Source organism: Heloderma suspectum, chromosome 2 (assembly GCF_057233095.1).
Source record: "Heloderma suspectum isolate Gila_16-S chromosome 2, 16-S_ref, whole genome shotgun sequence".
NCBI lineage: Eukaryota > Metazoa > Chordata > Lepidosauria > Squamata > Helodermatidae > Heloderma > Heloderma suspectum.
Window position 1 is genome coordinate 35978353 of NC_139459.1, and position 16532 is coordinate 35994884.

Here is a 16532-nt window from a genome sequence, read left to right on the forward strand (position 1 = left end):
GGCACATTCTTCTCCTATGGTGAAGTGTACTGTATTTTTATTAAATTACCGTTATTATTTCTAAGAGCATCTCTACACCAGCCTAAAATCCCACATTTAAAACAGAACTTTCTGCTTCTGTTTTAAATGCAGGATCACGATGGACTCCCTTTACATGTGCTTCCTTTTCCCGCTCGCCTTTCCCTTCCTTCTCCCCTTCTCTGAGTCTTCCATACGTTTCATTAATCTAGCTCCTCTTCTTGCGGCTTTTCCTTTTTTATGGAAGGAACTCAAGTGTAACACAAGTGAGGTAATTTGATACCTCATTATCTCCGAACTACTTAAAAATGGAATAAAGATCATGGAGGGAACAATCCTATGGGGATAGTTGGCCACCTCCAAACTCAGAGGCAACCTCCTATCCAATGCACGGCGGGAAGAGCATGGAGGGGATTGTCTCCTCTGTGCTCCAGTCACCCTGCATTTGTGGCTAGATGGCCAATTCCGGCTGTCTAGTCATGGGACATCGGAGCACGGGGTGGGGAGGCCAGACGACACATAGGAAGTGTCGTACTGGCACTTATGAACCCCCACGAATGCCGCCTTTCCCCCCCACTCCTCACTGCTCTTACGAGCACAGAGCGCGGGGAAGATCCTTGCCGACTATGAGGTGGCGGGGGGAGGGAGGCGGTTCTTCGGGAACCAACCAATGCTATAGCGGCTGTCTAGCGGCCATAGGATCACTCCCTTAGTGCAGGAGACAAAGTCATCTGAAGGAGGTTAACAACGTCATCTAAAGGGCCCGCAAACTTCCACGATTGAGCAATCTCAATAGCAGGGTAAAAGCTGTGTGTGAAGAATCTGCATCTGTACAGATATACATTACCATATGCAAATGTTACACAAATCTGTGTCCTGCTTTTTGGTGATGCGCTCCGCTTTTCTCTTCGATGCACAGGATTGCCACCCTACCTGCAATTCTATGCAGTACGCACACTTACCTGGGAGTAGGTCCCATTTAATTCAGTGGGCCTTACTTCTGAGAATACATGTATATGATGACACTGTAGATTTGTTCCAAACGTTCAGGGTGCAATCCTATGCCTGTTTTAGACAGAAAAAAGTCCTACAACTCCCAGCATGCCCCAGCCAGCCATGCTGACTGGGGCATACTGGGAATGGCCGGACTTCCTTCCCGTCTACACAGGCATAGGATCGCATCCTTAAAAGCTGCTTTTTCAGGGTTCGCGCTCACAAAACACCCTACAAAAAGAAGTAAGACAAGACAGACTTGTATCCCGCTTTTCACGATCACTAGCCTTTCCCTCCCCGCTCCCCCTTAATTACCCTGCCCTCCATTTTGTGCTGGCCGTCGCCCTCCTTCCCTCAGAACCTGCTGCGGCGGGCAGCGGCCCTCGCTTCGCGTTGCTGGCGCGGACGGAGGCGTTTTGTCCCTAGCGGCGCTCCCTCTCCGCAGCAGCTGTTCGCACCGTCATGGCGGCGCTGATGCTGCTTCAGGAGATCTCAATGGCAACGGCTTTGGCGAGGCACCTCGCGCGGGGGGGAGGAGTGAGAGCGGCTGCCGTCGCCAGCGTCGGGGCCAGGTACATAAGGGGAGCGGGCGGGCGGGCGAGCGGACGCGGGGCCCCTCAGCCTGCGCTGCTCGCCGGTCCTCCGTCCAGGGACGGGCTTGGGACGAGAGCTGGGGCGTGTGTCTGTGCCTCGTTCGCTAGGCCTGGGGTGGGGTTTCCTCTCGGCCCGCTCCTGGTGAGGCTGTGTGAGAGAGAGAAGGAGAAAGAGATAACGGGGGCCTCCTTAGTCCAGTTGTGCGGGACGACACTCCCTCTGTTAATAGCGGGGGGGGGGCAGACGTCCATTGGGGAGGGAGAGCTGCTCTTGCCGCCCCTCCTCCTCCTCCTATATCCAAGGTGTTGATCCTGTCTCGGGCTGCAGTTCCATGCCCAGCTTGCTGTGCATCGAGCTGTAAACGTGTGGGAGGGAATGGCCCTTCTTTAAAAACACACCCACCCACCCCACCCCAAAACAGGGTGTGTGTGTTTTTTGCACTTCAGAACTCTTGTGGCACTTTTAAAACGAGGCGATTTACTGTAGCGGAAAACTTCGTGTGCATCTCTCCCGATTGCATGAAGCGTTGCCTTTAGGAGGCAGAAACGCATACACAAGGTGGCAAGTTCAGTGTACACCAGTGGGGCCCGGAAGCCATGAAATGGAAGAGGTAGCAGTAGGTCTATGACATCTCTGTGCAGAGCCCGTATATATGCAAAATAAGAACAAAGTGGCCTATATATGCAAAGTGGCCTATATATTCAAAATAAGAACAAAGTGGCCTATATATGCAAAGTGGCCTATATATGCAAAATAAGAACAAAGTGGCCTATATATGCAAAGTGGCCTATATATGCAAAATAAGAACAAAGTGGCCTATTCACCGTAGCGCCACTTCAAAGTGCTACCTTTCCTAGCTGTGCTATGTTGATTAAATAGCCCTGCTATGCTTCCCCTGTAGAGGGGGAAGAAATGAACCATCGTTTGAAAATCCCACTATTCTATTCTGGTGGTGATGCTGATTATTATTTCTTTATTGAAGTTGGGGTTTAGATTCTAAATTTTAGAAAGTAGCATTTGTTGTAAATATATGACAATATTATTCTACTCTACTGAATGTGAAGTCCAGTACAGTCCCTTCTATAGAAATAACAGGCTACTTGTAGTTTGCATGGATTGAGGGAGCATAAAAATGAAGACATTCAGAAATTTTAGAAACATAATAGTGATATTAAGATAGTTTTTTACTATCTATGTGTAAAAAGGCACCTGTTTTCTTTTTAGGTTCACGTATTTGGTTCTTTATAGCTTGTATAATGGTAGGGGACTGTAACTTTTGCATGTCAGATGTCATTCAATAGCAAACTCTCTTGGGGCGTTAAAAGAGAGTGCTGAATATGATTAGAATGTATGGTTATGCGTGTCTGTACACCATATTCTATTTTTTCTTTGCTTTGAATAGCCCTTTATTTACATTTTTACTAATTCTATTAGGTAATTGTGATTGCTAGTTTAGTGGAGATGAATTTCGAGAATTTGAAGTAGAATATATTTCACAAGTTTAAGGTTTCATTTTTGTTGTTCAGTCATTAAGTCGTGTCCGACTGTTCGTGACCCCATGGATCATACCATGCCAGGCCTTCCTGTCCTCCGCTCTCTCCCGGAGTGTGCTCAAATTCATTTAAGGTTTCATAGTTGCTTATAATTAGAACTTCTCACACATGTAGCTACTTAGATCCAAAGACAATGTAGTGGATTCACTTACCTCAAAATGTATTTTTGTTTAAAGGTAAAGGTGTCCCCAACCAGTCGTGTCCGACTCTAGGGTGCGGTGCTCATCCCCGTTTCTAAGCCAAAGAGCCAGCGCTGTCCGGAGATTAGCCTTTCAAAATGTGTACTTTAGGGTGCAATCCTATGGCTTATGAGTATCCTATGCAGAGAGGAAAGCACCTCATGCCTGCCCCTCTGCATTTTAGCTAGATGATTTCACCTATCTAGCATAGGTTTCGGGGAATGGGAAGGAAGGCTGGGAAAGATAGGAATGATTGTAGGAATGCTGCCCCTGTCTCATCCTGATGTGTTCGAATTGTGGTGCTGGGGAAGACTCTTACGAGTCCCCTGGACTGCAAGGAGGTCAAATCAGTCAATCCTAAAGAAAATCAACCTTGAGTGCTCATTGGAAGGACAGATACTGAAGCTGAAGCTCAAATATTTTGGCCACCAAATGCGAAGAGAAAACTCCCTGGAAAAGACCCTGATGCTGGGAAAGATTGAAGGCAAAAGAAGAAGGGGACAGCAGAGGATGAGATGGCTACATAGCATCACCGATGCAATAAGTATGAACTTGAGCACACTCCGGGAGAGAGCGCAGGACAGGAAGGCCTGGCGTGCTATGGTCCATGGGGTCACGAAGAGTCGGACATGACGTAACGACTGAACAACAACAAGTTTACTATGATATGAAGCTTCTTAGGCAATAGTCTACTTTAACTCTCTTGTAATGTGGTCGGCTATTGTGTGCAAATGTTTCTGTTATTAGAAATCAAGTATCTGAGCAGCTGCAACATTTTTGTTAGATTGATGCTACAACAAACTAACATGGCTACTCTTCTTCATGCACCAATAAAAAAGTGGGCAAAAACCTAATTAACACTTACTAGCAGAATTTTAAACAAATTCTGAAGTGATTATTCCAGGTTCAGTTTTTCAGTCTATGTAAGTTACCTTAAATGAGGGCTTTCAAAGTAGCTTTTTACATTACATTCTTCTTCTTAACCCCATTTAGATGAGCACTGATGGATTTATGTGGTCTCTTTAGACGCAGAGATCCAATTGTTTATGATCCAAAGTATTTCTTGGCCCAAGTGGCTACATTAACATGATCCAAGGAGTGTATCCCAGGATTCTTTATACAGTTGTACAAGGCACTTAATTACATGTACCCGCACACAAGCTGAGCATTTCCAATATAGCAGAGAATCCCATGATGTTCCTCTTAGTTCACATGATACTTTAGATAGCAATCCTATGGTCCCTGGGCAAGCATCCCAGGGACCTGACTCCTCATAGCTGGAGCAGAAAGAACTGTGCCAGCTGTCTCTTCAAGGTTGGAAACTTGACCTTGGAGAGGGGAAAGGGGGCCATTCCAGGGTGAAGGGAGAAGAAAGGAGAGGCCAGGATATGAGTTATCCTAAGACTATGCCAGCCTCCTTCCTTCCTCCAAAGCACCCTCTCTAGATCATCTAAAAAGCCCATCTAGTGAAATCTGCAGGGTGGGAGGATGGGGAGGTGAAGATCGCCTCCACCATTCCTCCTGCCCTGCATTGGATAATCAGATGCCTCTGAGTTTGAGGACTTCCAGTCACCAAGGGTGCAATCAGTAGCATTGCATCCTTAGTTTGCTACTAAAAATACCACCTCAAGCAATTGCTTGTGTTGTTTGTTCAGTCTTGGATTTTAACTTGCTGAAAGAATGCTCCCAATTTAGCAATCTTCTTAGTAGTGAAAACACCCCTTTTAGTGAAATACTTCACTACAGACACCCCTAATAGGTCATATGCTCCTCTTAATGAGGTTAGTACAGAATTTTGTAAGATAGTAATGCAAGAGAAATACTGGTTTCTAGAGCTAAGATTATAGTGCACTGTTGTCTGTCAATTGTTGTCTGGTATACATCAAAATGCAAAGATACTTTTTGTTGTGTTTAGGTAATCAACTTCATGATATATTCAATTTGCATCCTAAGTTCTATGAAGTCTTGATTCTCTGTTGTGCTTCTTTTGCTTCTGACAACTACATATTCTCCAACAGATAAACAGTCCTCTTTGAAAGATCTGTTACTTAACCAGCCATTATGTTTTTGCAGGAATCTCAAGAATGTTATTCATTACAAAGCACATATTTGATTGGCAGTGTGAGAAACCTCAGTTCTTTTGGTAAGGTCATTCTCTGTATCCAAAGAGAACTGCCAATTTCAAGCAGTATTTGAACATTGTCTTCAGTTAATATGATTGTTGGCAATGCAGTTCTTTCACAAATTAACAGCCAGTTTTTCAAGCTTACAAAAAATCTTTATTTTTAGATAAAGCAGAAAATAACTAATTTTCCTTTTATAAACCAATTTACCATGTTCTGTCATTTATAAAAATGCTTTTTGATGCCCTATATTTTTAGGAATATAAAAACTAGTTTTAATTACTTTCATTAAACAGTGCATTTTATTTTTTTAATGAAAATTTTTTTTTAGACTTCTAGCGACTGTATTTTTCATTTTAAGCCCACAACCACTTTTGTGCTACTTTTAGATTAGTCTTTGGATGAAGAAGCTGTATCTGAACTTCGTGCTTTAAATTCCATGATTGAAAGAAGTTAAACATTCATCAATCCACTTACTGGCATCTTTTGAAATAGAGCTATCTTACACACACATGTGGAGCTCCATGACTGGAACTCTGCAAGGTTTTTTCTTTAAAAACTAGCCACAGAGGGGGCGTTTGGATAGGAGGAAGGTGATTAACTCTTTTGCCCTGGCACCAATTCCCTCACTTAAATCATTCCCAGATGTGATATTTGCCCCATTAAGGAAAACCTGAAAGTAAAGATTATTTTGTTTGCATACATTAAGTTGTATTTTTATGAACTCTGGATTGAGTTTTCAACAGATTAATATCCCATTCAGAGATCAACTGAGTTGAGTTGACCCTTCACACAGTGGATGCTGTAAACCCTCAGATAAATCTGGGTGACTGGATAAGTTGGCTTGTGTGAAGAGCCATTTAGCTTGATCACATAGCATGGGCAAATGCAGTTCCTTATTCGTGCTCGTCAATAATTAGATGATACCTTAGACTGGTTTCATCCAGAAAGGCAGTTCTTTATGTCTTCAGATGCTGCCGGATATTCATAATTCACAACATAAGACCTGCCATTTAGCTAGTTTATTATTAGTTTAGTGTGTATATAGATTGGAACTGGGGGCGGTATTCAACAATGTCATTCTGCTAACACAAATTATGTTGCACTAGCGCAGTGCCAATAACATTAGCTTGCATGACGTGAATCCCGTTATTCTAGCTAACACTTCTTTGGATACTGCCCTGGATGTTTAAGGCTGCAGTTCTATACACACTTAAATGGAAGTAAACCCCATTACACCTGGTGAGTTTTACTTCTGAGTGATATGCATAGGATCGTGTGGTAAGAGTATATCCAAGTGGAGTGACTGTTCAAAGCGCAGTGGTTTGAAATTCAAATGTGGGGGCAAGGAGGAAATTTACATCTGCACGTAGCAAACTAGAATAATGCTTAAAATTAGTTTATGAAGCTACAAGATGTGAGATTGTTCTGCAGTGGATGATTAAGGCTTCAGTCCTTGATCAAGTAAGCTTGGTTTGTTCACTATTGGGACAAGGATTAAATGCTGCATGTTTACGATGTGTTAAAATTATCATTGAATATGTGTCAATTAATCTTTTAATTTATACAAGCTTCTTTCTTTTGGCTTGTTATGAGCATGACTTATGCTATTACACTTTACATGAATACACATCAGTGGTTTGCTTAACTGTTTAGTACTCATAGGTTAACAGTGTTATTTATCTGTTATATTTTTAACCACCCAATAACAAAAGTGTTAAGAATGGTATAACATAAATTGTAAGCCAGTGATTAGTTAACGTATCCTTATATTTTCAGAACTGTTCATAAGGTTGTTGGGGCCACCATATTCATGAGTATTTATACATCAAAGTGATAGTACCCTGTATTTCCTGCACCCTTATAACAAGTAAGCAAGCTTGTTAATGGTTAACAAGTTTGTATTTACAGTTAGGATCAACCATAAGTGAGATATTTGCATAAATATCTTGTAACTATGAATTGGTGGGGAGACAGATAAAAATGAACTGCAGTTGCAGATATAAATAGCAGCCCTGAAACCATTTCTTTGTAAACAGTTGCCTTGATTGGGGGGGGGGGGGGGGAGAAGCAGCAGCACTTGAAAAGGCAGCACAAAAACATATAACCCTGGAATAATTTCTTAACTCTTGAGATTAGGGGAAAGTCTGTAGCGCAGTAGTAATTTATTTATTTGGAATTTTAGGCTGCCTACTAACTAGCTGGAGTTCTCTAGGTGGTGTACAGGATAAAATATAAAATACAAAATCACAATAAAACAATGATGATAATAAAGCAGCCAGAAGCAAGGGGTAAGAACCATGCAGCACATAATAAAACTCAAAACTAGCTGCAAAAATCTGTGCAAATAATTAAAAACCCTCAATTCTTTAAAAGCCTGGGAGAATAAAAAGGTATTTGTTGTTGTTCAGTCGTGTCCAACTCTTCGTGACCCCATGGACCATAGCACACCAGGCCTTCCTGTCCTGCGCTCTCTCCCGGAGTGTGCTCAAGTTCATATTAATTGCATCAGTGATGCTATCTAGCCATCTCATCCTCTGCCATCCCCTTCTCCTTTTGCCTTCAATCTTTCGCAGCATCAGTGTCTTTTCCAGTGACTTTTCTCTTCGCATTAGGTGGCCAAAATATTGGAGCTGCAGTTTCAGTATCTGTCCTTCCAATGAGCAGTCAGGGTTGATTTCCTTTAGGACGGACTGATTTGACCTCCTTGCATCCAGGGGACTCGTAAGAGTCTTCTCCAGCACCACAGTTCGAAAGCATCAATTCTTCGGCGCTCAGCCTTCCTTATAGTCCAGCCCTCACAGCCATATTTTACTACTGGGAAAACCATAGCTTTGATTAGACGGACCTTTGTCGGCAAGGTGATGTCTCTGCTTCTTACTATGTTGTCTAGGTTTGCCATAGCTTTCCTCCCAAGCAGCAAGCGTCTTTTAATTTCATGGCTACAGTCACCGTCTGCGGTGATCTTGGAGCCCAAGAAAATCAAATCTGTCACAGCTTCCATTTCTTCCCCTTCTATATGCCAGGAAGTGATTGGGCCAGATGCCATGATCTTAGTTGTTTTAATGTTGAGTTTCAAACCAGCTTTTGCACTCTCCTCTTTCACCCTCAACAAGAGGCTCTTTAGATCCTCTTCGCTTTCTCCCATTAGGGTGGTATCGTCTGCGTATCTGAGGTTGTTGATAATTCTCCCGGCAATCTTAATTCCGACCTGTGATTCATCCAACCCGGCGTTTCTCATGATGTACTCTGCGTATAAGTTAAATAAGCAGGGCGACAATATGCAGCCTTGTCGTACTCCTTTCCCAATTTTGAACCAATCTGTTGTTCCATGTCCGGTTCTTACTTGATGCTCTTACAGGTTTCTCAGGAGACAGGTAAGGTGGTCTGGTACTCCCATCACTTTAAGAATTTGCCACAGTTTGTTGTGATCCACACAATCAAAGGCTTTAGCGTAGTCAATGAAGCAGAAATAGATGTTTTTCTGGAATTCTCTTGCTTTCTCCATGATCCAGCGAATGTTGGCCATTTGATCTCTAGTTCCTCTGCCTCTTCAAAACCCCGCTTGTACTTCCAGTAGTTCTCAGTTCACATAGTGCTGAAGCCTAGCTTGTAGGATTTTGAGCATCACCTTGCTGGCATGTGAAATGAGCGCAATTGTACGGCAGTTTGAACACTCTTTGGCGTTGCCCTTCTTTGGAATTGGAATGTAAACTGACCTTTTCCAGTCTTGTGGCCACTGTTGAGTGTTCCAGATTTGTTGGCATATTGAGTGCAGCACTTTCACAGCATCATCTTTTAGGATCTTAAATAGCTCAGCTGGAATACTGTCATCTCCGCTTGCTTTGTTGTTAGGAATGCTTCCTAAGGCCCACTTGACTTCACTCTCAAGGATGACCGGCTCAAGTTCAGTGACTGCACTATCATGGCTATCAGGGACATTAAGATCTTTCCTGTATAGTTCTTCTGTGTATTCTTTCCACCTCTTCTTCATCTCAACTGCTTCTGTTAGGTCCCTGCCTTCTTTGTCCTTTATCATGCCCGTCTTTGCACAAAACGTTCCCTTGAGATCTCCAATTTTCTTGAAAAGATCTCTAGTCTTTCCCATTATATTGTTTTCCTCGATTTCTTTGCATTGTTCATTTCAGAAGGCCTTCTTGTCTCTCCTTGCTATTCTCTGGAACTCTGCATTCATTTGGATATATCTTCCCTTTTCTCCCTTGCTTTTCACTTCCCTTCCTTCCTCAGCTACTTTTAAAGCCTCATCAGACAGCCACTTGGCTTTCTTGCATTTCTTTTTCTTTGGGATGGATTTAGTTGCTGCTTCTTGAACAATGTTACAGACCTCTGTCTGTAGTTCTTCAGGCAGTCTGTCTATCAGGTCTAATCCCTTAAAACTATTCCTCACCTCCACTGTATATGCATAAGGGATATGATTTAGGTCTTACCTGAATGGTTTAGTGGTTTTCCCTACATTCTTCAATTTAAGCCGAAATTTTGCAAGAAGCAGCTCATGATCTGAGCCACAGTCAGCTCCAGGTCTTGTTTTGACTGACTGTATAGAGCTTCTCCATCTTTGGCTGCAAAGTACATAATCAATCTGATTTCGATATTGACCATCTGGTGATGTCCATGTGTAGAGTCGTCTCTTGTGCTGTTGGAAAAGAGTGTTTGCTATGATCAACATGTTCTCTTGGCAAAACTCTATTAGCCTTTGTCCTGCTTCATTTTGTACACCAAGGCCGTGCTTGCCTGTTATCCTGGTGATTTCTTGACTTCCTACTTTAGCATTCCAATCCCCTATGATGAAGAGGACATCTTTTTTTGGTGTTAGTTCTAGAAGGTGTTGTAGGTCTTCGTAGAACCGATCCACCTCAGCTTCTTCGGCATCAGTGGTTGGGGCATAGACTTGAATTACTGTGATGTTGAATGGTTTGCCTTGGATTCGTACTGAGATCATTCTGTCGTTTTTGAGATTGTACCCCAGTACTGCTTTTCCCACCCTTTTACTGACTATGAGTGCTACTCCATTTCTTCTAAGGGACTCTTGCCCACAGTAGTAGATATGATGGTCACCTGAATTAAATTCGCCCATGCTTGTCCATTTTAGTTCGCTGATTTCCAGGATGTTGATGTTCAATCTTGCCATCTCATGTTTGACCACCTCCAGCTTACCTTGATTCATTGATCTTACATTCCAGGTTCCTACACAATATTGTTCTTTACAGCATCGGATTTTCTTTTCACCATCAGACACATCCACAGCTGAGTGTCCTTTCAGCTTTGGCCCAGCCGCTTCCCTCTTTCTGGCACTACTTGGAAATTCCCTCTGCTCTTCCCTAGTAGTACATTGGACACCTTCTGACCTGAGGGGCTCATCTTCCGGTGTCATATCTTTTAGCCTTGTGTTATGTTCCATGGGGTTTTCTTGGCAACAATACTGGCGTGGGTTGCCATTTCCTTCTCCAGTGGACCATATTTTGTCAGAACTGTCCGTCTTGGGCGGCCCTGCACGGCATAGCTTATGGCTTCACTGAGTCACACAAGCCCCTTCACCACAACAAGGCAGTGATCCATGAAGGGGTAAAGGTATTTACCACAATACCTTTAAATACCGTTAAAAAGGTATTTACCACATGCTAAAAGGATCATAGCATCTTGTAGGCCCACTCTTGTAGCCACCCACCTCACCTCATTAGAAATGATGGCCTTAGTTTATTTGGAAAAAAAGGAGGGTAAGGGGAGACATGATTGAGGTGTACAAAATTATGCATGGTGTGGAGAATATGGATAGAGAGACTTTTTTCTCCCTCTGACATAGTACCAGAACCTGAGGCCCTCCCATGAACTGTTTGGTGGGAGATTCAGGACAGATAAAAGGAAGTACTTCTTCACACAGCACATTGTTAACCTATGTAATTCACTATGACAAGATGTAGTGATGGCCACCAATTTGAATGGCTTTAAAAGGGGGTTAGACAAATTCCTGGAGGAAAAGCCTATCAGTGGCTGCTAGACTTGAGGGCTACGTGCTACCTCCAGTACCTGAGGCAGTATGCCTATGTACACTAGTTGCTGGGGAACATGGGAGGGTGCTGTTGTGCTTGTGTCCTGCTTGTGGGATCCTGGTCAACAGCTGGTTGGCCACTGTGTGAACAGAATGCTGGACTAGATGGACCCTTGGTCTGATCCAGCATGGCTCTTCTTGTGTTCTTATGATGATCTTAAGAGCCAGGTAAATGAGTACAGAATCATAGGTTTGGAAAGGGCCTATGAGACCATCAAGTACAACCCCCTGCTCAGTGCAGTAAGCCTGATTCTCAGGCGGTCTCCTATCCAAGTACTAACCAGGGCTGACCCTGCTTAGCTTATGAGATCAGGCTCATCCAGTCCTTTGCTCACGTCTTAGGCAACACTCCTTCAAGTAACTGGGGCTTAAGTCATTTAGGGCTTTAAAGGGATAAACAACACTGAATTGGGCTTGGAAAACAGCTGGCAGCAAGTGCAATGGCAAAGTACTGACAGAATATGATCATATTGGCCAGTCCCAGTTAACAGTCTAGCCAACTTGTTTGAGACTAACTGAAGTTTCCAGACCATTTTGAAGGACAGTCCCACCTACAACATATTGTAAAATCCAAACAGGAAGTTACCAGAGCATAAATATTTGTTACAAGGCTATCTCTGTCTAGGTAGGGTCATATATCAGCCTGAGCTGATAAAAGATGCTCTGAGCCACTGAGGCCACCTGTGCTTCTACTGACAATGATGGATCCAAGAGCACACTGAAACTATGAATTTGATCCTTTGTGGGGGTGGTGCAGTCCTCTTTAGAACAGCGTGAACACCACTTAACTGGACAGATGAACCACTCACAGACACTATTGAGTCTCAATTTATTCGCCCTCATCCAGTCCCTTACCCTGTCCAAGCACTGATTCAGAACATGACCAGCTTCACCTGTATTAGAAGAAAAGGGTGTCATCCCCATGTTGGCTACACCTCAGCACACATCCCCGGATAATGTCTCGCAGTGGTTTCATGTAGATGTTGAAAAGCATGGCGGATAAAATAGAGCTCTGAGGGACCCCATAACACAACTGCTATGGGACAGAGCAATCCCCCTGATAATGTGGTATCAGCCATCCAAGTAGGAGCAAAGCCACTGCAGTGCAGTGCTCCCACATCCCAACTCAGACAGCCTATCCAGGATACCATGGTTGTTGATCTCAAAAGCTGAGAGGTCCAAGAGAATCAACAGGATCACACTCACCCTGTCCCTCTCTCAGCACAGGTCTTCCCACAGGGTGACCAAGGCGTTTTCTGTTCCAAAACCTTGCTTAAAGCCAGATTGAAATAGGTCTAGACAATCAGTTACATCCAAGAGTTGATCAGTGACCATTCACTTGAGCATCTTACCCAGGAAAGGGATGCTTGCAAGCAGAAGAGTACATACTTTGCATGCAAAAGGTCCCAGGTTCAAACTGTAGCATCTCCAGGTAGAGCTGGAAAAGTCATTTAAACCCTGAAGAGTTACTGTCAGTGTACGCAATATTGAGCTAGATGGACCAAAGGCCTCACTCTGCAGCTTCCTGTATTCTTGTGGGATAATGTACCTTATTACTAAATTTAGGTTCTTGAGTTGAGCATTTCATGATTAGCAACTTCTTACTACTTTCCATAGTTACGAAATAAGTTTATCTCTAACTCTCAAGAAAAATGTTGGTAGTAGATGTACAACAGTACATTGGCATTCATATTTTAAAATGTGAACATGTACGACTTGCAATTTGGAGGCTACTCTTTTTCTTTCTTTTTTTTAAGGTAATATCTAAAATTTAGAGAACTTAGAAGCATCCTGGAACAGTAAAAGACCATAGCATTTTCCAAATACAGAGGTGGATTGTGGAACATTAGCTTTTTCATTCCTCTCAGTTCTGGAATTAAATCCTTTGACTTTTGTACTACTTTGTGATAATAAAAGCACACTTGTTGGTTACTGTGGCTCTTGGTATGATCTGAATATATTTGTGTGGGGAGACATTTGACATTTCAGAAAACACAGGCAGGGCAAAACTTAGGTCACCTGTGGTTTTTGCAAATTTGTAATCTTTACACCCCCAGCCTTCTCCCTGTTCCCACCAGTCAGCCCACAAATACAGAATTCCAGCACTAGCCAGGAATTAAGAAGATGCTGCATGGGCATAATTATTGTTCTGTTAGATTTGTTTGCCTTCTTAAGCAAAAGATTCTGCTGATACAGCACTGATTAGAACTAACGTCATTACCTACTGTATGTTGTCTGGTTTAGGCAGCAGTTCCTTGGCCTGTTACTAGTGGATGGCTTTTTTCAATAATACTGTTGCTGCATTACTCCTTTTCTCATACATACATACATACAACATAACATAACATAATGTGCTGTTTAGACATCTGATGCTAGGGAAGCATGAAGAATCACATTTTGACAGCACCTGTACCATTCATTGTGATCAGCATTGGAAGGCTTAAATTTTATTTATTTATTGGTAATGCTCAGCTGAATTGCTTAATAGTTGTGTGCTTTCCTTAATAGTGTATTTAGTACCGAAAGGGTCATGAGTTCAATTTCTAAAGACAGGTGAACTTTCTGTAGTAATTGGCTTTGATATATGATACCAAGTAGCTGCCTGACCTTTGGCTAGTAAAGTTAAAATTAGTTTTATTTTGGTATTTATTTAGGCACTGTATGAGCCGCATCTCTGTGTTTCAAAGCCAATGTTGTCGTGAGAGAAAAATATAGTGAATTCACCTGTCCATGTTTTGGATATATAAATGTCAGGTACTTATTTTCTCCAGTTAAGTACTCCTGTGTGTACTAACTATCCTTTTGGACATCTCAATTTCACGTCCATGTTTTTAATCCAGTTAATCCTTATAACAATATGGAATACCTTTAATTTACTTTTTTAGGCATTTATAAATGAAACATAATGCAGGCCACTTGCCTGGTTGCCTGTGGTAAGTAAAAATTGCCTCGAGGCAAGGAACCTTCTGTAAAATGGGAGAGGGTTGAGGTTTTCTAGCTATCTTTTTCTCCCTGTCAGCTTGCATGTACAACAAAGTACTAATACAGATGTGGTCGCATGGTCTCTAGTAATTTTGTGTGTGTGAGCTGATGTAATCATTTTTCTCTGCATTTTTTTTTTTTTTTTGGCATGTAGAGGGGTAACAATATGCCATCAATGTCTGAGAATGTAATTCACAAATGGAGGCTTCCTTCTCCTGTGAATACCTCCATAGCACATGCCAGGCATGTAGAAGTTTGCCTGCACTTTCTTCTAAAGTCTTGAACTTATTTAATTGTAGAAAACTACGGCACTCTCTGATCATTTGCAATAAATTTAAGGAGGATGATTTAAAAACTGCCAGATAAACAGTAAATGTGTCTGTATATAAGAAATATGTCACAAAAACTTCTTCATCTTAAATGTATGCAGTTTATTTCAATTCATGTAGGACACAGAATAATGCGCTCTGATTGTAGCTTACTTAGATGTAAATCCCCACTGGAATCTACAGATCTTACTTCCAGATGTTTAGGAATGAGCTGGTAACTGTATTTATTTATGGAGAAGCACACACAAGAATGGATTATTATTATTATTATTATTATTAAATTTATTAATCGCCCATCTGGCTGGTCACCCAGCCACTCTGGGCGATGTACAGCATATAATAAAACAGTTTAAAACAATAAAATTCTACAATAAAAATATTTTCTAAAATACCCTAACCCACCCCAAATGCCTGCCTGAACAACCACATTTTTAATGCACAGCGGAAGCTCATTAAAGAGGGGGCATGCCGGAGTTCCCTAGGGAGGGAGTTCCACAGAGTGGGAGCCACCACAGAGAAGGCCCTCTCCCTTGTCCCCACCAGTCTAGCTGTCCTGGCTGATGGGACAGAGAGAAGGCCATCCGAGGCTGATCTTGTTAAGCGACCTGTCTGGTGTTGCTGGAGGCGCGCCTTAAGATAGGCTGGGCCAGAACCATATAGGGTTTTAAAGGTCTAAATCAACACCTTGAATTTGGCCTGGAAAACAACTGGTAACCAGTGCAACTCCTTCAGCACTGGAGTGATGTGACCTCGCCGGCGGCTGCCTTTAATCAGGCGAGCCGCCGCGTTCTGTACCACTGCAGCTTCCAAACTGTCTTCAAGGGTAACCCCATGTAGAGCGCATTACTGTAGTCTAAACGAGAGGAGACCAGGGCATGTACTACTGATGGGAGCAGATGGTCGGGAAGGAAGGGGCGCAGCTGCTGTATCAGATGGAGTTGGTACAGCGCTGTCCAGCTCACAGCTGACACCTGAGCCTCCATGGACAGCTGGGAGTCCAAAATGACCCCCAGGCTGCGGACCTGGTCTTTCAAGGGTAGCCGTACCCCATTCAACACCAGGTCAGCATCCCCCAGCGTCCTCTTGTCTCCCACCAAAAGTACCTTGGTCTTGAAAGGGTTCAGCTTCAGCTTATTCCTCCCCATCCAGCCACTTACCGTCTCCAGACATTTGGACAGGGATTCTACGGCCAACCTTGGTGAAGATTTGAACGAAAGGTAGAGCTGCATATCATCCGCATACTGATGACACTGCACCCCAAACCTCCTGATTATAGCCCCATCGGCTTCACATAGATGTTAAATAGCATCGGGGAGAGGATGGAACCCTGTGGCACCCCACAAGTGAGTGGCCACGAGTCCGAAACCTCCTCTCCCAGTGCTACCCTCTGGTACCTGCCGGAGAGGAAGGACCGGAACCACCGCAATATGGTGTCTCCAATGCCCAACCCCTCCAGGCGGTCCAGGAGGATACTGTGGTCAACGGTATCAAAAGCCGCTGAGAGGTCGAGGAGAACAAGGAAGGAGCATTCACCCCTATCCAGAGCCCTCCTCATATCATCCACCAAGGCGACCAAGGCCGTTTCTGTCCCATGCCCAGGCCTGAAGCCCAACTGAAATGGGTCTAGATAATCTGTTTCTTCCAAGTGTGCCTTCAACTGCATCGCCACCACCTGCTCAATCACCTTGCCCAAA

General features: G+C 43.2%; 1 protein-coding gene across 3 annotated transcripts in view; it reads left to right on the forward strand.

The window, feature by feature from the left end:
- Positions 1-1452: 1452 nt before the first annotated feature.
- The window catches only part of NDUFS4 (NADH:ubiquinone oxidoreductase subunit S4), a 57328-nt gene continuing 42248 nt past the window's right edge, over positions 1453-16532 (forward strand). For 2 of the 3 annotated variants that reach the window (XM_084833209.1, XM_084833208.1), the window contains exon 1: positions 1453-1583. In XM_084833209.1, the coding sequence (XP_084689335.1) occupies positions 1474-1583 (110 nt within the window). In that variant the 5' untranslated portion in view covers positions 1453-1473. Of the gene's footprint in view, positions 1584-5336; positions 5481-16532 lie in introns of those variants that run through there. The other variant, XM_084833210.1, reaches the window with a different exon arrangement.